A 22,603-nucleotide genomic window follows, 5' to 3' on the forward strand; every position below is an offset into this window, starting at 1 on the left:
GCAGACTGTAACAATAGCACTAATCTGGGACTCACCCGAACCATGGATTAAAGACCCCATGTGATGAAGACTGAGCCCAAAGCTGACCTGAACTCTGACCAGATAGCATGCTGCTTAAACTAAAAACAAGTCCCCACAGCACCTATGTACAGAATATTGTTGTTCCTAGCTCTTTAGAGCGTGAATATCAACACAGGCAGACACGCCATCTGTGGTCTGCTTCATTGTCTTCACAGTATGTGCCTCATCCTTACTCATCCAAACAGGTCTCTCTTCAGACCAGAGACGCAGGCTTGTTTACATTGTCATAACAAAGAGGCTGGAGGCTTTGTCATTGTCAAGGCCAGCTTTATCTTTAGAACTAGCTCCTCCTAAGGCAGATCTAAACGTGCAAAGAGAAATGGAAAAACAACGGCGGCAGAGATTAGAAAAGAAGAAACAACAAAAAGAACTTTAAGGCATTCCCTGGATTGACTTCAGTCCACAGAATTTATCAGCCTCAATCCCTTATAAACTCACTTTTTCCAAGAGGAAGCAAAACAACAAAACAAGAGCAGATTAATTAGAATTGGGAAAATCTGTGGTGGCAGGCTGTCGGGTTCCAGTCGTCAAAGCAATGGGAAAAGACCTAATGATGTACTCTTTGTTTAACACGGTAGAAAAACAAACTTTGCCTGGTCCCAATGTGATCGCATGACTAAGCGCCTGAAATATGTCCCCCTATGCTCCTGGCTGGCACATTAACTGGCTAGCTTGACTCCATTTGGCTTAGTGGCTCAGGAGCTGTTGGAGCAGTAAGCAAACTCCACTGGCCACTGTGTGCTATCGCTCCAGCGCATGGTTCAGGCCAGCCAGAGGAGAGAAACCTCTTTATGGCTTTCACTCATTGACGTAGGCTGCTTTAGGATGCTGTGAACCTTATTGGACACTGTTAAGGAAAGATGCTGAGGGGGAAAACGGTCCAAAACATTCTGCTATTTCCTCTCTGTCTGCCTGACTACCCAGATTTCACAGTCAAGGTCACCACAGCCCTGAGAGTTTGGAGTGATACATGAGTGTTCTGGTTCACTGTGCATGTTTCCTTTCATCACCTCCCTGCAGCTAGTGGTTTTGACTCCATCTAGTGCAATATTTTGTCATCCTTCAAAGTGTAATAAAGCACTACATCGTCTCTGCTAGTCTGCAAGCTCTGTGTAATCAATGTGAAATGCGGCACACAAAATCAGTTTGGTTGAGGGGTTCACTGGGAGTTCAAAACAAATTTCTTGTCAGAGGAAAAACATTACTTCATGTTATTTCCACAATCAGGAAATGTACTAGATACTTCATGACTGACGTACCGCATATTTCACAGACATCAATGAGTGCCTCTTGTCTGGGATCTGTAAGAATGCTGAATGTCTCAACACCAAAGGAAGCTTCAGGTGCACGTGCAAACCAGGTTTCATGTTAGACCCTGAAAGCAAGCACTGTGTCTGTAAGTACTGCCCCTTTTTCTCTGAATCATAATACATCCATCAAGGCTATGTCCATTGTTTTGTGTGTTGCATTAGAATCTGAAGGATGTGCCCACTTCTCTCCACAGCGGACAAGGCTGTGTCCGACCAGAGGGCATTCTGCTACCGATCCGTGTCGGCGGGCACGTGCTCTCTGCCGCTCGCTCAGCACATCACCAAGCAGATCTGCTGCTGCAGCCGAGTGGGCAAGGCCTGGGGCGCCGGGTGTGATCGCTGTCCTTTGCCGGGATCAGGTACAGCCCCAAAGAGTTACCCTGTGCTCGCTGCTGCATGTCCTGAATCCTTCTCCGCTACTCATAGACTGTTTAAATTCAAGATTTATCTTGTCGTCCATCTGCAAACTTAACCTTCCATATTTTGGTTTTACTGTACTTGCTGAAAAACGATTTGCTGGGTTAAACACTTCTGCAGATATAAAATGTCACATGCAATCTTATGCAACGGAGAGCAATGGTAGTGAAAGCACAGGCGAAGAATATTTACCAGTCACCATTCCGCTCTTTGCCAGGTTTGTAAAGCAGTTCAAAATAACCAAATGTGTTTGGAGTGGAAAGGGACCAAAAACATAACAGTTTTCATATTTTGGAGGCTACATAATAGTGGGAGTCAGCCTTGTGTTATCACTCCAATCCTCAGAGAGAAACCCCACTAATAGACCGGCAGAGCTTCACAGCAGAAATAAATAGCTTAGCCAAGTGAAACATGGGAAGTAGTTGTCATCTTTTTTTTTTCCATACCGATCTAATCTTCAAAGTCTCTGAGACAAACAGGCTGGTTTTATGGAGTGTCTGTGCTGGCCAGTGATTCATGGGGATTGCCATAGATCAGATATCACAGACACAGACCTCCATGGTGCTGCTCAGGCTGGACTGACACAGTGCACAGACATACAGCCTCTGATTATTTCGGATGCTGGCTTTTGTGTGGCCTGACAAGCTGTTAGAGCCATGCTCTGAACAAAGCAGCCAGGCCTTGCGACTTGGTAACAGGAGCCTGTTGACTTTCATTCCGTATTTACTCTGTTTCCTCTGATGTGGCTCCTGATCATATATAGCCCCACTTCCCTCCACTTTAGATTCATCATTCAGTAGCCTATCGAATCCGCGTTTCCTGCATTTACGCAAGCATTTACAGCGACCACATATCTGTCATTACTCATATCTCTATTCCAGACTCTTTTGGCGTAGAGTTGCTGGTTTCAGGTCAGGTAGGGGACACAGTGCTTCTCACTTGTAATGGATTCACCATCGCTGAGGTTTGTTGGGCTCCGACACAAAGAGGTGCAGTCTCCCTCCTATTATCTAGCCAGCCAACCCTCCATTAGCCTCTCACTCACACGCCTCTACACCAAAGAGTTCAAAGGTCAGTCAGTATTACATGATCCTCTACTTCCCCCACTGGCATGGCTGTGTCCGTTTAAGTGTGCAGATATCCCCCAGTCTTTCCAAATCCCCTCGCTGGTAGCCCTCTGTGACAGCTGTCACTGGCCTGCCAGTTAGCTATTTCTGCAGAAACAGCCAAAACCCGACCCCCTCATTCACAGCACGCAGTAAAACACTGCATGCTCAACACAAGAGTATTACACGGATGGCTTATAGTATTGCCTTGAACATCAGACAGAAATATGAGCCACAATTACACTCTGGCAGAGTTTTATGTTAGCTGCAGGAGCCTGAGAGAAGGATACAGAGGTGATGTTTTCTATGGCTCATTGTTTGCCGCTGTGTGTTGCCTGTCCTCAGATCATTTCAAGGAGATCTGCCCAGCTGGTCACGGATACACCTACTCGCGCTCCGATGTGCAGATTTCTCTCAGAGTGCTGGGGGAAGATGATGTGCAGAGCACAGGGGTGTCATGGGAGGAGCAGAGCCCCACGTACCCTCAGCCTCCATCCTCCCACCCCTCGCTGCTGCTGCCTTTCAGGCCACAGCACCCCAGCTACCCACAGACACCACAAGTACCCCAATACCCCGAGTACCATGACACTCTGCAAGCACCCCAGCACCCTCTGACTCCTCAGCAGCCTCTCCCTCCCTCTCAGCCAGCCAGAGAGACACCCAAACAGCAGGAAGGTGAGAATCAAATGTTTGGTCCATTAAATCTCTGCCAAATTGACATTAATTGGTCAATGTTTACTCTGAACGGCAAAGAGATGAATAGCTGCTGCTGCTGATTGCTCTCTTCACATTATGCACTTAGGCCTCGCTCTTATCCAAACATGGTAACCACTTTTATATTTTTACCGCAACCCGTAACATAAACAACGAAGGTCAACTGAGTGACACACGATCGATTTTTTTTCAACAGGATGCAGATGGATTTTTTTTTTTCTGTGAGAATCCAAACATCAACAGCATGTTTTGATCCCCATAAATAAATGCTTGATCCAACATTGAACATTTTCGGAGTAGTGCTCACGTCCCTCATCCATCAAAGTGAAACTCCTCTGAGCATCACAGCAGCGCACACAAGTAATCCACATCAGCCATACATCTAAATCCCCGGGATTTTCTGTAAATGTACCCTCCTGATTTAATGCTTGTGCGATACTTTTTTGGCAAAGTTACGCCATTTTGATTTATACGAGGAGACAATTCTGTAAATATTTATGGATTTTTGTCTTCATTATCAGAGATATCTATGTCCTTGTCTCTTTTTGCATTTTCCCCTGGCCAGCAGTCTGCACAGCTTTTCTGATACAACTTCCTCTGTCTGGCTTCGAGGATAAACGTGTATTAGAAATTAAGGCCATCAAAGATGCAAGTCAAGTGGCTAAGGAGAACGTGGGTTGTTGTGTATGTCGTGTGTAGTCACTAATGGTACTCGTTAATGCGAACAGAATTAACTTTTGCTACTGATAAACTTTTCTTCTTCTTTCTGCAGATGTGGAAATTCTGAGCCCGGTAAGTTCTCCCTCCCTGTCAACCTCTTGGCACATGCTTTTGAAATGTTTATCTTAGAACGATATGCTCTAGCTATCTCAGCTGGAGGGTTTGTTATGATTATATAACTTATTCAGACCACATTTTGGTCGATACACACACCTAATTAGCCTCGACTATGACAGCAAAAGCAGACACACTGTACGAACATGAATACAGTGATGAAGTGTAACCAAGACTTGTTTGCTTGTTTTCTAGCCAGCTGTTGTGACTGACTCACCACTGAAATATCCAGGTATTTTTGTCTTGACTTCACTCTCACAGATCATACAACTCATAAAACTCGTACGCCCTCAGAGATATGTCTCAGTTACGCTTCTTGTAGTTTGATGTAGCATCTCTAAGCCCACAGGTCAGTAGAAGTTTCAGTCAAGCACAGACACGGGACACATTTTCTATAAATTGCTCACTCCTGCAAGGCGGCAGTCTCGATCCTCGTCTGCTCTGCCCTCAATGCCAGGGAAAACATTGACATTAAAGTCTGAAGGCTGACTATATTCAATGAGCCTACTTGATTTATTTTGGTCATTGTACTGTTTTTAGCCTGGAGAAAAGAACAGATCATTTTTATATAACTGCCCAGTGAGTGACAGCTGAGGCACTGGTGGTTGGGAAAACAAGCAGTGTCTCGTTTAGGTTGTAGAGAATGTGAATTTACTGCGTGTCACAATGTTAGAGGTTCACTGTGTTCACACTCACCCAGTCTCAATCCCTGTTCACAGAGACTTCTCCAGACTCTTCCATCATCAGTCGAAGGCCAGATTCAAAGGACACAACCCGCACAGCCTCAGCCACAGGTAAAACATGCTGTCTATCACTGGGGTTCTCTGGAAACACACAATACATGTCTAGAATTACCAGTGGCTGATGACAGGTGGTTATGGAGCTGCAGAACAACCAAGAGCAGCTCAACTCTTCATATTTTATGCTCTCAGTCAACTGCTGGCAGACAGCAGAGCATCTAATTTTTTCAGGCTTAAGCCGAGGAGAGCTTGTGTTATGCTTTTATTTGACCCCTTTTCTCAGAGCCAACTTGGCTTGAAGAGGCTGTGCTGCGCAGAGGGTGAGAGGGCGAGAAACCAAGAAAGAGTGTGCCTCTTGGAAGGGGAAGCTATCCTCTGACTGGACAAAGGCCAGGTTCATGACAAATGAAGGGAGAGCGGAAGGCAGGGTGAAAGTTTGTTTGGGTGACAGAGAGAGTGAGAGGAAGAGCGATAGGGAGATAAAGGAAGTGAGGAGAATTTACAGTAATCCTATAGAGAGAGACGCACTGCATTGGGGTTTTTCCTCCTTAGCCAGACATAGGGGCCCAGTTGAGTGTCTCTGTTATACCACAGTCCATTTGGATGGAAAAAGACAAGAACAACACTAATGTCAGGCTCTACTGTGCATGACCTGTTTCTCGCCGACCCCTTTGTAAGAGTGCCATACCACCTGTTAGAACACTACAGCACTGTAAAACCAGTCCTCTCATCCAAGACCCCACCTATAAAACAGAAAGACGGGTTCCCATGGAAAGCAGCATGTGGTAGTGGAATGCGTTTTGTTTTTTTTTTGTTTTTTTTTGTTACAGAGTCTATATTGTTGTGTAACGTAATGACTGTGCACATCTTTGTGGCTCTTTGTAGATGTCGACAAGTGTGCCACCACCCCTGCCATATGTGGCCGTGGGAAATGTATCCCTGTGCAGACTGGCTACACCTGCTACTGCGAGCCAGGATTCAAGCTCAGTGCACTGCAGACCAACTGCATCGGTAAGCAACTATAGGAGAGAGAAAGAGATGGAGTAAGACAGGGGGAATGGTGGGACACTCAAAGGAAAGGAGGGGCATACAAACACACACACATGCTGACATCAGAGGCCCCAGCCGCTCTGTCTATCATCATTTCTGTGCTAGCAAGTCCTCGGCACCAGACATTACACGGCACAGAAGCCTTGAGAAATGAAGCGAGCCAAAATGAAAGGGATCCGTTTGTTTATGTTGACCTATTCCGTGATGCCTGACAACAGGCACAGGCCATCCAAAGAGCTGCCACGGTGCTGTGATCCCTTACCTCACGGTGAAGGCCTTGGCTGCGGCCTCTGCTCTGCCTCGACTGGGCCCAGGCCCATCACTGAAGAATGCCTGTGCAGTAGAGGAGCTCCAAAGTCAGGGCTTGGAAAGTGAACAGTCTCTGCTGGTGAAAGTTAACTGCAGTGTAATGTCACATTCGATTTCTTCTTCTTCCCTTCGCTGACTTCTTCCTGTACATTCTTTCACTGTCTCCCATTGCAGATGTAAATGAGTGTGAGGAGGATCCATGCGAAGGGAAGGGCCGCTGCATAAACAGCTATGGCTCCTATACCTGCCAATGCCACAGCGGCTATAGCCAGGTTATCACCCAGAACAGGAAGTTCTGTCAAGGTGAGACACAGCCCAAATGACAGCAGGACATAATGTTTCCAGTGGATGAAAGCCACCGCAGGCTGCTGTTAGCTTTCTGACTCTGTTAGGGCACTGTAAGTTCTTGTCTGTCAGCGCTGTTCATTTAAAAGGCATCCTGCCCTAATTAATGCAGTGGAACACAATAGTCACTTTCTTTTCCCGTTCTCCTTGGTTTTCATTCAAACTGGCAGACATTAATGAGTGCAGCATGCCCAACAAGTGCCAGAATGGCAAATGCGTCAACACAGAAGGATCTTACACCTGTGAATGCAACAGTGGCTACGCCAAGTCCTGGAGAGACCTATGCGAAGGTGACATGCATGCACAAGCGCCTTCGCACACATAATCAAGTTCACATAACAGCACAATCCTAACCAGACCTATTTGTTTGCTGCCATGAGTTAATGGGTAGCCCAGTAACAAAACACATGTATTTTCCTCTAGTGGAAGCCAGGAAGAAAGCTATGCTCACTTCGTGACTGTGTGTTTGTATATATTAGAATTTGTGCCCTCACACCCTCTTTGTTGCCTGCATGTACACATTGTTTTAGTAACAACTAATTCAAATGATTATTTTCTGGTCCCACCTTCTCCCTGTGCAGATGTAGATGAGTGCAGGGATCCCAGCTCCTGTCCCAACGGTGTCTGCGTCAACACGCTCGGCTCCTTCCATTGCCAGGGTTGTGGCCCAGGGTTCAGGCCTGCTGATGACAGATGTGTGGGTAAGGCAACCCCACACCCCATCATAGCGCAGGAGCACCACCAGCACTACCCAAACTCCTGAGGGTGTTTCCCGCTGCTGCATGGAAATAAGCCGGGTTTCCCTCTTACACCGTAAAAGCTTCCTGTATTAGCTCATAATTACGTAGACAAAACTGCTGCTCCCGGTTGGCATCACCAAAAATAACCAGGGCAGCATGGCAACAAGCCGCGCCGTTAATGACTTCCTGACAGCTTTTGATGCTGCACAGTTCACCAAATAGCACAAGCTGAATTGGTTTCACTGAATGGGGACACTCTTGACTGCTGATATGCATGGAAATTATATAAAATATATTGTATTTTATGCTTCAAGAGACTTATATTGGATGTTTTATGTCCAGTGTGGCCCACTTCTGGGGCCACAAGACAGCCCAAAACCACAGTGATGATGACTATACTGCGTAAGCTGTGCACAACCCTCCGCCCTCTCTCTCTCCATTCACTGTTTCCATGTATGATATATCAAGTCCTCCACCCAGCAGCCTCTGCATATCCCCAATATTGTTTAAACACATTCACCGTGTTATTGCTGATCTTTCGATATCACTGGCCTCCGTAAAAAGATTGTTTATAATACTTCAATTTGGGAGAGTCCAAATATTTTCTCTTGGCCACAGCCTTGAACAAACAGCGTATTATTGTTGGAGAGCTCTGGCCACTGTACTGTTGGGCTCAGCGGAGGCCAGAGAGGCTTTATCACCACTGCCGGGCTAAGTGAAAGGACCAAGCAGTCACAGGAGATGTATGAGAGGGTCAAAGGGTCAACTCCCCGCTGTAAAGAGGTCCCGACACACAAACAAATCCTCTCACTCACCCATAGTGTTGTCTGTGGTCCGCTGTAAAACTCTCACTGCTGATTATTAGATTTGAATCCACAAATGGCCAACAAACTACATTTGATGTGTGTTGGGTTTAAACTAACTCTGCGGCAACTCCCAACCTGAAAGTGGCTCTGTTACATAAGAGCCTGACTGGTGTTACGTACCATGTCCCCTCTCTATGACCTTGCACCCCCCTAATTTGTTTTGAAACCTAAGATCCTGGAGTGAGGACTCCAGAAATGTAAAAGGATGAAAGACTGGATGAGGATGGAAAATATGGAAATTAACTTAAGTAGAAATTTGGGGTTCTTTATGATTGACTTCTCTGCGTGTCTGATGTCTGATGCCTCAATTTAAAACCTCATGATTTCCTTCCCTCCAAAGAAAACACAACTTCTACTACTTTATGTTCGTGAGTGTACTGATATTAGTCATTCCGTGTACATCGGTGGTGTATAAATAGTAACTGAGAGGAACCATGTAAAAGAGGGATAACATTGGAGGTAAATATTTTGACTCTGAACATCCACCCAGGCAGCGCTAACAGGCCTACAGTATACGCCTGGCGCAGTGGGAGTCACATAAAACAGGCAACATAAGCACGAGGTTTCCAGTATTTGCTTCACTCAATTGACAGTAGCACAGTGGTTTGGGCCCAATTGGCCAAATCGTGGATAAGCCTAATTGCTGGTGTGATAGAGAAAACAACTCCACTCCCTTGTCAAGGCTTATCGTGGAGGCCTGAGAGATGCCGGATGATTGCAGAAACAAAGCAAGAGGCCACACTGACAGACGCCTGGCAGTGCCCACGGCTCGGCAAACAAAACCCAGTCTGTGACTCCCTCGCAGTGTTTTCACAGCGCAAGCTCTCTGTTTCAGCATCTCTATCACCTCTCTCGAGTGTCCTCTCTACACCTCCTTTTCAGAAAAATGCTTTCTCTCCCCCCTTTCTCTTCCTCTTTTAATATGTCTTTCTGCCTCCCTTACACTTACATAATCAGACTTTTCTTCCCACACCCTCACCTAACCTGAAATATTGCCACTGTTAACACTTGATAAATTGCACTATAAAACATTAGTTCTGCATGTGCTTTTCCACAAATGTAATTCCTTGGTAAACTGTCCAGACTCCTCAAGTGGAAAAGGCAGCTACTGCTGCAAATAGTAAAAAGCCTTCATGAATGAGGTTTGGGTCTGTGCACTGGTGGAATTTAATGACTGCCGTTTTGCACTAATTTTGCACACTAATTATGCTGTAATTGTCTCCCCTTTTACTGCTGTATTATGCCAATATGACCCTTAGTTTGTCTACACATCTTTATTTGTTTCCTGCTGTAATGGCCCAATTTTCCCTTATCTTGAAGGGTTTGTACACCCAAATTACAAAAATAACACAATTTCTTACTTAACTCTAGGGTTATTTAGTCATGCAGATAATTATTTTTGGGGTTTTCTGCATTCACCCCCATACAATGGAGTTTGTGGCTTTTGTAGATGTTTGCTGCTGTAAGCATGACAACTAAAAATCTGATTTACTTGTGTTGTATTGGGGTGGTGGCAGAATCTCAGAGGTGGATGTGTTAAAGAAAAAAAAATCTGAATGTCTAGATACCTCGAGAGGGAGAGGAAGTGAGACTTTTAATTTGGGTGAACTGACCATTTAATTACACAGTGTAACTGTGGCTGTGGATGAAACCTATAATCACCTCTCACATATGCTGTGTCCCGTCCTGACCCCTTGTGTCCTCAGATGTAAACGAGTGCTTGAACCAAACAATGTGCGGCAATGGGAGGTGTGTCAACAGCGAGGGCTCCTATAGGTGCAACTGTTTCCAAGGATACAAACTCTCACCGGAAAACAATTGCCAAGGTATCAGTCATTTCGGGAGCTTGGTCAGACATTATTAACATCTCATGTCAAAGTAACAGCTCTGTGAAAAAGCTACAAAGAGTTTGCAGCTATCTTTATTTTCTGAGACCCCCCTTTTCTTCCTCTGTATCCTCCCACCAGATGTGGATGAGTGCGTGCTCCCTGGAGTCTGTCTCCACGGCCGCTGTGTCAATCTGGACGGCACCCACAAATGCACCTGTAACCATGGTTACCAAGGCACCTCAGACAGCAAAGCCTGCGAAGGTCTGCAAAGGATTATCTAGAGCTGTTGGGTGTAACTCACCACTGCGTACTTCTCAGCTCGTGGCACTCTCTCGACAGCAGAATAATGCCTGCAAATTATTTCTTTTTGTTAGATGTCAACGAGTGTGCAGCCGGTAATGTGTGCCCCACGGGAATTTGCGTCAACACGGCAGGTTCCTACACTTGCCAGAACTGCAGGCCTGGGTTTGGACCATCTGCTGATGGACTGAGATGTGAAGGTGTGTAATCGGCTGATTTACACAAAACTGTAGCCAGTAGATTGTCTGCCCAGTTGTGGTGAATTTGGCATTTTTTTTTTCTAGATGTGGATGAGTGTTCCCAGGGTGACTTGTGTCTTGGTGGGGTGTGCGCCAACACAGAGGGATCCTACACCTGTACCAGATGTAAGGCCGGCTATAGAGTGTCTCAAGACCGGCAGAGGTGTGAAGGTAAATTCAATCTCCATCTGTGCTCTTCATTCAGTAAAAATCATTAGCACTGTCACGACTGTTAAAGACTTACTTGACACACCTGGGCAGTTTGTCAACTCACTATTAAAACGTCTTTGCTGTGCAACTGAATTCCCTCCATATACTATTCATTATTTACAGCGATGTCTATGCATGTCTGAGCTGGTGTGCCTGTGTTTCGCGCAGATATTGATGAGTGCCAGTCCTTGTCTACCTGTGCCAATGGGATCTGCCTGAACTCGGAAGGCTCTTACACCTGTGAGAACTGCCCCACTGGGTACAGAGTATCATATGACGGGGAGCTCTGTGAAGGTTAGTTTACCCAACACCGCTCTTGTAAATGAACTCCTGCATAACACCACATGTATATTGAATTCAGCCTGAAAGAACCAACACAGGTGGGGTCAGTGGTTCTTGGCTTTCATTATGAATTTGCTTTTTTTTTTTTTTTTTTTTGGCTGTAGAGACGTACGTTGAATGTCTAACAGTGTGTTGTTTCACGGCAGATATCGATGAGTGTGCGCTGCCCACTACGTGCCCCCAGGGAACTTGTACAAACACAGATGGTTCCTTTACATGTATCATTTGTCAGCCTGGTTTCAGAGTCTCTGAGGATGGACGGCAGTGTGATGGTGAGGCTTTTGGCTGTGTGTTTGTGCAGGAATATGCTTTGTTATGTTTGTATACTTGAGCACAGGTGTGTGTGGCTTCCGCCTCTTTTCAAACATGCCAGACCTTGCCTTATAATACCCAACAAAGTCGCGGTTGACGGTGAATGTGCCAGCTGGTTCAGGTTGTATGTAAACAGCATCAGGTGTGACAGCTTTGACCCCCAAATCCCCATCATCTGAGCTCAAAATCCCCAAATACTCTTTCTAGACATCACATCATAGCTGGATCCTGGACCCCTCCACCTCTGGCACTGCTCAGCACAATGAGACACCAGCCCTCAAATAGAACAAAATGATGTCAGGCAAATGTCCTGCAGATTGCTCAGCTAAAAAGATAGAGGTGTCGACACTTGTAATTCCTAGTTCCAGTGATTACCGATCCAACTGATTACAAGTGGCAGGCTTTATTTATCTGAAGCCAGAGATGGTAATCTGTGCTATGATGTGTCCATGTTTTTGTGTCCAGATGTGGATGAGTGTTTGGTGGCTAACATGTGCCCAGGCCAGCTGTGCTTGAACAGCCCAGGATCCTACACCTGCAGGAGCTGCGGAGCTGGCCTGCAGCTATCGGAGGATGGTTACAGCTGTGAAGGTAAAAGTGCCTCGTGTTTATCTACCTGCTTAGAACAGTTTGAGCTGTCACTGCGGTAAACATTGAACCAAGATTACAGTAGACCGCATTAAGAAAGGAATGCATTAGACCCAGAACATGATTACAGAAAATCTTTACAGCGCTCAGTAATTTGTCGTGACATGATTTATGAGATCAATGCAGTGAAAGGGCTGCTTTGACGAATCCGGGGAGGTCAGATCTGTCATGACTTCATGGGAAGCAGAAAAGGAATGATTATTTAAATGGATTCAAACATGGCCTCAGTTAGTCATACTGTATATATTGCAGTGTGTTTTTGAATGGAAGTGTGGATCTAGCCCAGGAGGAAGATCCCCCACTGATATGTGTCTTTGCGCTGGGAAAAAGTTTTACAAAACAAGTCAGAGTCCAAGTGGACCTCTGATAGGATTTTAATGGATGCCTCTGATGCCATGGAAAATATTAAGGGCTTAATTTGAAATGAAGTCAACCACTCCCCAGCCTTCCACGTACTGCAACGGGCTCGCCTTGTTGAACTCGCTCTGTTCACCCAAAGGCAAAACGGAGCCGTCTCAATCATTTAACAATGGCCCACACTCATTTTCTCTGTAAGAAATACAATCTGTACCGGCTAGAGGAATTTCCAGTGATCACATAACAGCGAGCCAGTGACTGTTTGTAGATAGAGTAATTATACGCCACCTGTAATAGCTCGCTGTTTTGGATTCAATGGCCGTCCTGCATACTTATCTTTCCACCCTTTTTAATAAAACACTGTCAGAGCGATCTAATAAAGAAGGCTTTGCTTACTGTACGTTAGGCTGAGTCACACTCAGCCATTAATCATTTTTAACAGATAAGACAGTGAACGATCAAAAAGTGGACCCCTTAGAGGTCCGTTTGCTTAAGATGATAACCTACCGCTAACCTTTACTTCTACTTCTTCCTCTTCTTCTGTCCCTTAGACATTGATGAGTGCCAGACCCCAGGTGTGTGCCCTGCGGGTGTTTGCACCAACACAGAGGGCTCCTTCTCATGCATGGCCTGTGACCCAGGCTTCACAGTGGCACCCAATGGGCTCTCATGTGAAGGTACAGTACAGTGGGTGGTTCACTCTGGCCACGAAAATTCATGATTTCTGTGCAATCATTTGCACAGTCACTCGTTCCACTGCAGTATGACCTACTATAGTAAGAACAAGTCATTACTTGCTGATGTAGATGATGCATGACTTTTTCTGACATGCTCACTGCACTCTGAGAGTTCTTTATTCGAATGGCAATACAGGCAAAATTGAAGTGTGTGATTTACAGCAGGTGTAAATGTGTCATGCTGATGACGTGTGTGTGTGTGTGTGTGTGTGTGTGTGTGTGTGTGTGTGTGTGTGTGTGTGTGTGTGCAACTGCAGATGTGAATGAATGTGAGGACAACGGCCTGTGTCTGGGGGGCCAGTGCAACAACAACATCGGTTCCTACAGCTGCTCCTGCCCTGATGGGTTGGAGCTGGTGGATGGGACGTCCTGCAACGGTATATACACAAACACACACTCACACACACACACACACACACACACACATACATTCTCAGTCATCCAACACATGAAATATACCATTGGTGGTTCACTGTTTCTGTGGCTTACCTCATGTTGGCATCTTGACACAGCTGTATGTGTATATTTGTGCTTGTGTGTGACAGATATAAATGAGTGTTTAACCATCGTGGGGATCTGCGGAGAAGGAGACTGTCTCAACACTGAGGGCTCCTACACATGCATCTGTCCTAACGGATATACCACCATTAATGGAATGACCGGCTGCCAAGGTACAGTAACACACTGCTGCAAGAACACTCATGGCAATGGGAAATTATTTTTCACATGATTTTATGGGCTTGGTGTAATTGGGTGAGGCAGCATCAAAATTGGAGAAAGTTGGTAATAATGTAATAATGGTTTTTAGCCCATATTACTCAAGTCATTTTACAGTAACCTTATTGGCTTGCACAAGTTATGTCATCCAGTGCAGGCAGGCTAACAGACAGTATCCTCGCCATGCTGCCCTGGGTGCTGAGGCCAGGCCTGGGACCCCTGGCATGGGTGCTTTCTGTGTAATGGGCCATGGCCTCATCAACCGTCTCAGCTCAGTCTCTCTCTGCTTAGACATCAGTTTGATGTTATTCCAGCCGCACCCAGTGACCCACTGGCCATAACGATGGGGGAAAAAAAATGGAGCCTGACCATCAGCTAGCAAGCCTTTTCTTTTCAACAAACTGGAGCATTTGCTGTCAAAATACGTGATATAAGTTTGGCTCGGATGTCAGAGTTGGATCAGTGTTTTTGCTGGTGTGTCTTGCAAGAATAGTAAGAGGTGACGTTAAACAAACGGCAGGTTGTCTGGCAGTAAAATATTCTGTCGTGATGTGAAGCAGGTAGTGTAGGGTTTGACTTGCAGTAGAGGACTGGGGTCAGTCCTTGAGCAGGGACATGCTGCCACTGAGGCTTTGTCCTTGAAGCACTTCAGATATCGTTCACAGGCTCAGAGCAAACTGCCCAGTCTGCTTCAGGTACTTTGGCTGCCCGCCACCACAAATACTGGTCTCTAATTATCCTATAAATCAGCAGTTGTCGTATATTTTCTTGCAGTCTGCCATTGTGTGTACAGTGCTGACACAATAAAAGCCAGACCCCTCTGACATGAGCCTGCAGGGGGAGGTGAAGGGAGGATGAGGGTATGTGAGTTTATGAGTGAAAGATGGGTTTAGTCAGGTAAAGCCAAAATGATGCTTGGCTTTGACCAGAGCACTCTTTCAGCAAAAACAGTACATTCATAATGAAGGACTGACAGCAGAATGAAACACAGCTAAATTTAATCCAAATCAACAGGTTGTACCATGGGCTTGCTGTGACTTTCAATACAGGCTTTGAAGTCCTTGAATTAACTCCAAAGCTGTCCAGTCACAGCATATTTATGTGTTTACTTAAAGTCTGGGGTGTTGTTTTTTTTCTCCCTATCTTTGCAAATGGGTGTTTACCTTGTCGTCTCTGAAAGATTCATCTGATTATCAAAGGTTGGAAAAGGAAGACAGACTTTTCCCCAGCGATGACTTTCCCCCGCTCTCTTGCCTTTCCCCCACCTTTTACCCCAGGTCCAAATACCTTACAAGTTATGCTGTAATGCTGCAATTATCCACCAATCTACGGCTAATCAAGCATGCCGCATTCATTATTAATTTTTACGAGTTAGAGGGAAATGTTCTCAGCTTGAAAAGCTGAGGTAGATGCAATGCATCTTGTGCTCAGACAAGAGCTTGATTACACATTCTTTGTGAAACTTATGAAAAGGAGTGGTGTTCCCTGTGGACGTCATGAAGACAGAGGATATATGGGGATATTTAGTGATAATCAATAGGTAATAAATCTTGACCAACCCTTTCTCTAATTATCTCTCTTAATTTGTCTGCCTCTCTTTTCTCCTTCTCTCTGCCTTAGATGTGGACGAATGTACCAACGACAACGTGTGCACCCGGGGACAGTGTCTAAACACTGTCGGCTCTTTCTTCTGCTTGTGTGAGGCTGGCTTCAAGATCAACGCTGACACGCTTGACTGTGAAGGTAAGGCGGGATAAAACTCCACGTGAGATGTCCTGGTGGGTATGTATGCAGTGATTATTGACCCCACACTCTGTCCTGAGGTTTCTACTCTCTGAGTAAGCCAACATGTCAGCATTAGCTGCTTGATCGTCACGCTACATTTAGGCTTCAGCGTAGTCAGTATAGCGCAGTTGGCTATGATTGATTGTCTATAGCCAGTGGTGACTGGGCTCCAGTAAAAATGTCCAAGCCTGGCTTAGAGGCTTTCCTCCATGGTCTCAGGACCGAGGGGTGCCTGGATTACGTGGCTGGAGCCCTGAACTCCCTCTCCCCTGAGGGAAGCATGAATGACCCCATTGTGAGCAGGAGGTGTTTCTCCCCCTGGAACGTCTCCCTTTAGCTCCTTCACAAGTTCTTTGGTTGCTGTGATAATATTGTTCTTGGCCATTTCTGTTGCCTGCTGCGTTTACTGAGGACAGCTACACCACAGGCCTCCTGGCCGACTCCTGCTGTACAGCTATTACACTGGAAGCAGAGGAGCAGTGGAGGGAGTATGAGTGTGCGTGTGGGGATGCATGTGACTGTGTTAGAGTCTAATCGCACATGTGTTTGCGTTTGAGCCTCTGTTTGTCAGTTACTGACCAGCATCTGTCTGTCATTCTCTCACTCTACAGACCAGAATGAGTGCAAGGAGTTCGGAAGCTCGGTGTGTGGTACCTGGCGCTGCGAGAACACCATCGGCTCCTATCGGTGCTTCATGGGCTGTCAGCCTGGCCTCGAGGGAGAAGACGGCACAGACTGCGGTGAGTGGTTAAACCACATACAGTTATAGCCAATTACGTTAAGAAAAAACAGGCAGATTTTGAGGCTGTCAACCTATTTTGTGCCATACGTGTACTTTAATTTAATTCGTTTACCATGTGGGCTGTGGTTCAAGACAGGGGAGAGTGTAGCCTCGAATCAACTCAAAACTCCACATTCTTTGCAGGACTCTCCCTCTGTGCATAGATAATGATATCTGTTTGGCATGCAGACACAAAGAGGGTGATGTGAATCAAAAGCTATCAGGTACTCGAGTTCTTCCCGCTCATGGGGCCATGGGGGAGATGAGGAGAAGTGGCCCCTGAAATTGGGGCACTTCAGAAAGAGGAGTGCACTGTCATTGGAGGCGGTGTGTGAGGCCAGCGGCTGATAATGGTCTCCTCCTCCTGACATCGGAGCTAATGGAGCGCCTCTGGCAGAGACACACAGTGGAACCTGATCACTGCTGTTCTTATTTTGAGAGGGGATAGGATTGTCAGGCCCTTACCTCTTTTTCCTCTCAATGGAGGCGCCTGGTCACCTGGGTTGACTGGCTAGGTTTGTACGTATGCTACATCTGGGTCCGCAGCTGGCCAACAACAACGGACACATGTCCATGACCTCCAGAATACATGAAGCCTTCTGTGTTTACTGGCAGGATTAGACACCTGGGGTTTGAGATATTAATGTGGTTTGTTGCTCAAGGGTTTGAGTTTATTACTCTTTATTTTCTAGCACGGTTGTCTTTGCTGCTCTCATAGCACCATAAAACAACAAGTCCGGTTTATGAGGACTACGAGAGATACAAACAAAAGGCCAAATATTTTCCTCATATTAAGACAGAGTCCAAACAGACACTGGAGAGTGACAGGCGAAGAGGGGAAGGCAGTCTGAGAGCATCACAATGGAATGATGTGTTGGCCTGCAGATGGAAGCTGTGGGTGTTTGCGGGTGATCGTGTGTGTATGTGAGTGCGAGTGTGTGCGTGCATGTGGTTAACTGTGGGTTTTTGCATCCTTACTTGTGTGTTTGTGTTAGAGAAAGAGAAGCAGAGACCGAAACCGTTGCAGGGATGCACTCGGATTGCGGCGCGGCTTCGCATATTCTCATGACCCTGAGTTTTTATTGGACTGTCAACAGATGGAGATCAGGGGGAGGATATGCTGCTGCTGCGCTGATCAGTGACAGATCAGACCTCCGCCCCTTCCATCACACTGATCCCGTCTACGTGTGGCTGCCACTTCACTGCACTTTATGGTGTTGTCTGTCTGGCACCAGCTGAAGAGTGCAGGGGCCTGCAGTGTGATAAGGGCAGATTGAAACCAGCTGCTCACCACTGCGCTCCTTTAGTGTCCGAGTCCAAACTGCTAAGCAGCTCTTATAGGTTCAAATCAGTGTAGTGCTAATTGGTGTATGATTTAAATATGCATCCCTCATAACTGTATTAGGGGCCAAGGACATCCACTGTCATGTTATGTGCTAAAATTAGACATTTTCGTACCTGGCATGCCCTGTGAAGGAATCTTTAGGCGGGACCTGATTGAAAAGCCTTCACATTGTCCCCTGTGGTGCAACAAAACCCCCAGTTTAACTTCTCTGAAAGGGTGCCCAGTTATGACCGCATCTGACCATCTTTCCCCCTGTTGCTATGTTGTGACGCCAGCTGTTCGTATTTTCTCTAGACCCCACAAAACAAACACTCGTACAGCTCAGCATTGACTCACAGTCCCAGTTTGAGAACCAAACCCTCTTACCCTCAGAAGCCCAACACCACACACAATAGTGGCTTGTTTCACCTCACGACGGCAAGTTGTGGGAGATGCTGCCGTCACCCCAATAAAAGTCCAGGGAGGGAGCTCAATTACTCCGGGGCATTTTTGTCTGCTTGTAAAAATCATCAAATATTTAAGAAGAGGCCAGACGCTGTAATTTGCCTTTTCTGTGAGGGGCGTTGTTTTATTTTTACTCACCGGCCTTCGAAGGGGCAGCGGTTGTCTTTGGCTCTGCCTGCAGTGCTCATTTAGATTTAGAGGCCATGATACAAAAGGGAAAAACAGGGATTTTTCCACAGCATCGTGACAGCTGCAACTGCGCTGTGAGGGCTCCATTGGGCATGTGTAAATGGCAGCGTGTGTGTATTTGCAGGTCATTGTTTTTTAGCTTTAATTCACCATCCTGCTCATAAATTCCCTCAAGCTATGCCTTGTCTTTAATAAGCCTTGCCCGAGGCCGGAAATTGTCTGTGGTCACACTCTTGCCAACCTCCCACCCCTTTAAACATATAGAAATCTAAAGACTCTACCATGTGTGTGATTGCTCATGCTATTATGCAGATGTAAGAGGGTTTTTTTTTAGAAGTACACACGTGATATGACAGTCCAACCTCCATTGTAATTAGCCCAAGACAGGTTGTAGATGCAAGGTCAGATAAAGAGCACAAACATGCTTCGCTGAAGACAAATACCCCATCCTTGCCCAGTCGCGTGTGAAACAACCTCGGCATATGGGTCCAATCAGACAAGGGGTTGCCCAGAGAATATGGGAGAAGTGTGAGCTGCGGAGGGTGAGCCAACAGTCACTGATTCCTATATTCTTGTTGCTTTTCACCATGTGCTCCAGATTAACGCAAGGCACAGAGACCCACAATTAACCCTCCACACCCCCCCCCCCCCCCCCCCCCCCCAGTCACCACATCACCGGAATCAGGAAGCTGGTCCCCCTGGTTCAGATCATTAGCATAGGTGCCTGTTAGGCCGGGTCACGCTGTAACATCAGCTCTTCACATAACTAGTGAACTCCTCGCCCAGTTCTTTCCTCCGGGCAATTTACAGCTCTGCATGTGTCCTGACGTAACTGACTCTCACATGGAAAGATTAGAAAGGCAACCCCAAGTGCTGCGGGTGGGAGACGAGCCCTTGGTGGAGTTATCTCATTTTGTGTTGCTCAGTTTTCCCCACCAACCATTAGTGGTGTGATCAGAAAGCTGACTTTCCGCTTGGATGTCAGTTTCTAAATGGCCCGTAATGCTGCCACTCAAACACAACCAGAGTCAGATACACAGGAAAACAAAGGCCGTTAAAATTGTTCTGGCCTCGATGCTCTCATTTCTCCCCGGGATGATACTTTGATTGCATCTCATCCCAACATGTGGTTTGCAGAAGACTTTGTTCCATGTCGCACATGAATGAAAAGCTGCCTGCAGACACTGATCATTTCATATATTAGCACAGACCTTTCATCGCTCTCGTCCCAAACCTTTCATCGCTCTCGTCCCAGACCTCCCAGCTGGTGGCTGCTGTCTTTCCAACATTCCAAACTCCACTTAAACTCTTCACACTTGAGTACAACTTCCTCAACCTGATATTCAATACTTTTCACCTTACTGCAAATAGTCCTGATTGATCTCTGGGAATATTCTTCTCAAAAATGTATATTTTAATTGCATGTAATATCTTACAGTATCCAAAAAACTTAAATCCTACGCCAGTTCTGCATTTGAATCCGCAGCTGCGAAATGCAAATCCAGTGGGTTGGCGGTTTTCAGTATGTGTCCATCCATCCTCCTTCCATCGTCTTGCAGCCATTTGAGCCCACAAGTTTCAGCATTTCCTGTGAAAGGTTTTACCAACAACAAAGACAATTTTGTCTCTGCTGTTTTATTCACTTGTGGGAGCCCCTGTCTCTGACCCCAGTGGCATGTTAGAGATGTGGCCAAGTCGGGACAGGAACACTAACAGAGGAGTTGTCCCCCAGCAAGCCTGAGAAAGTACTTGTCTGTGTTGGAGGGGAAGACAGAGCCCCGGCCAAGCGCTCAGTTCAATTCAAATGGCTTGTGGCTTCTCTGGCCCACTTTCTTCCTTTCTTCAGTTGATACAGCCTTTATGAGTGGTCAGAGGCAAAATAAAAGTGGTTTAGACAATGCATGAATGTCAATGCTTTGCACATGTAAATCAGTTTGTTTTAAATATCTGAGGGAACGCTTTGACTTGACGATTTGTCCCGGCTGGTGTTTGGTGCACACTTTTCCAAAATGAGCTTTACAAGCATGAGACAGGTTAGTGAAAGTGATGAAAATGTGATTCAGATATTCAGGTTGTTGTGATTTTACTTTCTGCATTTTTCCATATTTTAAATAAGTCTTCATGTTTTTCTAAAACTTGTGATCACAGCAGTGGAGTTTCTGTTAGTCATGGAAACTTTGGAGGGAATGAAACTAGAAAAATATCTAATCATGCTTACGATAAAACAGACATAGTGGTGTGTCCTCTAATTGCATTAGTGCAGTTCATATCAAGTAACAGCCCCGTCTGTCATAATGTTCCCAACTTAATGACTTGCAGGAAATATAAAAGCACTGACTTAATTTTATCTCTAACTGAGTGTTTTTTTTTAGACTTTTTTTATTTCTAAACTGAAAAGAACAAGATGTGTTTTTGAACATGAGTTGTTGAACAAATTTCTCATAAGTGTATCTTTAAAAAATCGACCACACCAAGGCTGGAACGGATGAGTAGGACATTTTGGATGGTTGTTTATGCTCTTTAGAACAATAAACACTCCCTAAAATGACCAGTTCAGTACTAATAGATGGTGGTTATGTCACAAGACTCGCTAACTTGTCGCAATACAGCCGGGTTAACATTGGCCAGTAGCGAGCCAAACTGACCAGAGAACAACTTCATGTGACTGACGAGTGATCATTAAAGTCTCTGATTGTTTTTTAAACAATTATAATCAGACTTAGCCTCCAGCAGTATCTGTCTTTGGCCTCTCTGCTGTTCTCAAGATGCCAAGAAATACTAAATCATCTATGGAAGAAATTGCTAACAAATGTTGCCTGAAAACAGCGAGTGGTATTGAATCAGCACTGCTGTTACATGGTCCAGTGTCAACAGCCTCAACATCCATCTCTCTCTCTCTATCTCTCTGACATAAAGCACATAGTCTCTCCGCTGGTTTTATTATATTTGTTTTATGACTTATTAGCGCAGAAATAAGTGACCCCCAACTACCATTTTGGGCCTAAAATCAAGTCCTTTGCTCCTGATTCCTTTCATTGCACCGTTTTAGCTTCAGTGCTCTACAGCTGATGTCAGGCATATTAAAATTGGTTTCAACATGTAAAACACTGATTGAAAGCGATTTCTGTCAAAAGGCTGTGAAAAAATCTCTTGATGCCAAGTCATCCTTCTCCAACTGCTTGCAAAGCGTCTGGCTGAACGCTGAGAGCTGGCTGCATGTTGTAAACTCCTCCATCTCTTACATTCTGCCAACATCCCAGTGACCTACATGTCACTTCTCACTCCACTGACACTTTTCCAGATCCACGCTGCACTCAGTTTCACTGTGTCGATGCAGAGAGACAGCAGAGCTTGAAAACGGTTTTGATGAATTGTCTAATCTGTGTGATCATGGCACTGATTTGTGTTTTCAGGCTGAAGCAGTGGTGATTAGTGACTGTCTATTTCGGAAAATCACTGTGTTTACCGCGACAGTTCGAGTGCCTGTTTAATGTTGTGCTCACCTTTCTGTGCGCTCTCGCCTCGCAGATATTGACGAGTGTGTTAATGAAACCATCTGTGGGAACCACGGCTTCTGCGAGAACACAGACGGCTCCTTCCGCTGCAACTGTGACCAAGGCTACACCAACCCACCAGGAGATATGAGCAAATGTGTTGGTCTGTAACTGCTCTCCAATAAATATTCAGTCTACAGTGCTTCTTAAAACATAAGCGTTGTTTAATTAAAAATCCTATGAAAAAAACAAAACCAACCATAAATTTGTAACTGGCCTAGCAAAAGTATTTTCTGCTAAAAACATATCAGCGGGCCACTTATTTTGAGTCAGTCCCTTCCTGCTGCTGTCATAAGAGTACC

General features: G+C 45.6%; 1 protein-coding gene across 1 annotated transcript in view; it reads left to right on the top strand.

The window, feature by feature from the left end:
* The window catches only part of LOC121618023 (latent-transforming growth factor beta-binding protein 2-like), an 84,073-nt gene that overhangs the window by 50,613 nt on the left and 10,857 nt on the right, over window positions 1–22,603 (top strand). Inside the window, exons 10-32 of the mRNA XM_041953260.1 lie at window positions 1,355–1,477; window positions 1,586–1,750; window positions 3,260–3,589; window positions 4,401–4,420; window positions 4,658–4,694; window positions 5,182–5,256; window positions 6,088–6,213; window positions 6,736–6,864; window positions 7,077–7,196; window positions 7,488–7,607; window positions 10,219–10,338; window positions 10,480–10,602; window positions 10,716–10,841; window positions 10,926–11,051; window positions 11,259–11,384; window positions 11,579–11,704; window positions 12,210–12,335; window positions 13,301–13,426; window positions 13,744–13,863; window positions 14,032–14,157; window positions 15,824–15,946; window positions 16,600–16,728; window positions 22,276–22,404. Of these exons, the coding sequence (XP_041809194.1) occupies window positions 1,355–1,477; window positions 1,586–1,750; window positions 3,260–3,589; window positions 4,401–4,420; window positions 4,658–4,694; window positions 5,182–5,256; window positions 6,088–6,213; window positions 6,736–6,864; window positions 7,077–7,196; window positions 7,488–7,607; window positions 10,219–10,338; window positions 10,480–10,602; window positions 10,716–10,841; window positions 10,926–11,051; window positions 11,259–11,384; window positions 11,579–11,704; window positions 12,210–12,335; window positions 13,301–13,426; window positions 13,744–13,863; window positions 14,032–14,157; window positions 15,824–15,946; window positions 16,600–16,728; window positions 22,276–22,404 (2,871 nt within the window). The remainder of the gene's footprint in view (window positions 1–1,354; window positions 1,478–1,585; window positions 1,751–3,259; window positions 3,590–4,400; window positions 4,421–4,657; window positions 4,695–5,181; window positions 5,257–6,087; window positions 6,214–6,735; window positions 6,865–7,076; window positions 7,197–7,487; window positions 7,608–10,218; window positions 10,339–10,479; window positions 10,603–10,715; window positions 10,842–10,925; window positions 11,052–11,258; window positions 11,385–11,578; window positions 11,705–12,209; window positions 12,336–13,300; window positions 13,427–13,743; window positions 13,864–14,031; window positions 14,158–15,823; window positions 15,947–16,599; window positions 16,729–22,275; window positions 22,405–22,603) is intronic.

Source organism: Chelmon rostratus, chromosome 15 (genome assembly GCF_017976325.1).
Source record: "Chelmon rostratus isolate fCheRos1 chromosome 15, fCheRos1.pri, whole genome shotgun sequence".
NCBI lineage: Eukaryota > Metazoa > Chordata > Actinopteri > Chaetodontiformes > Chaetodontidae > Chelmon > Chelmon rostratus.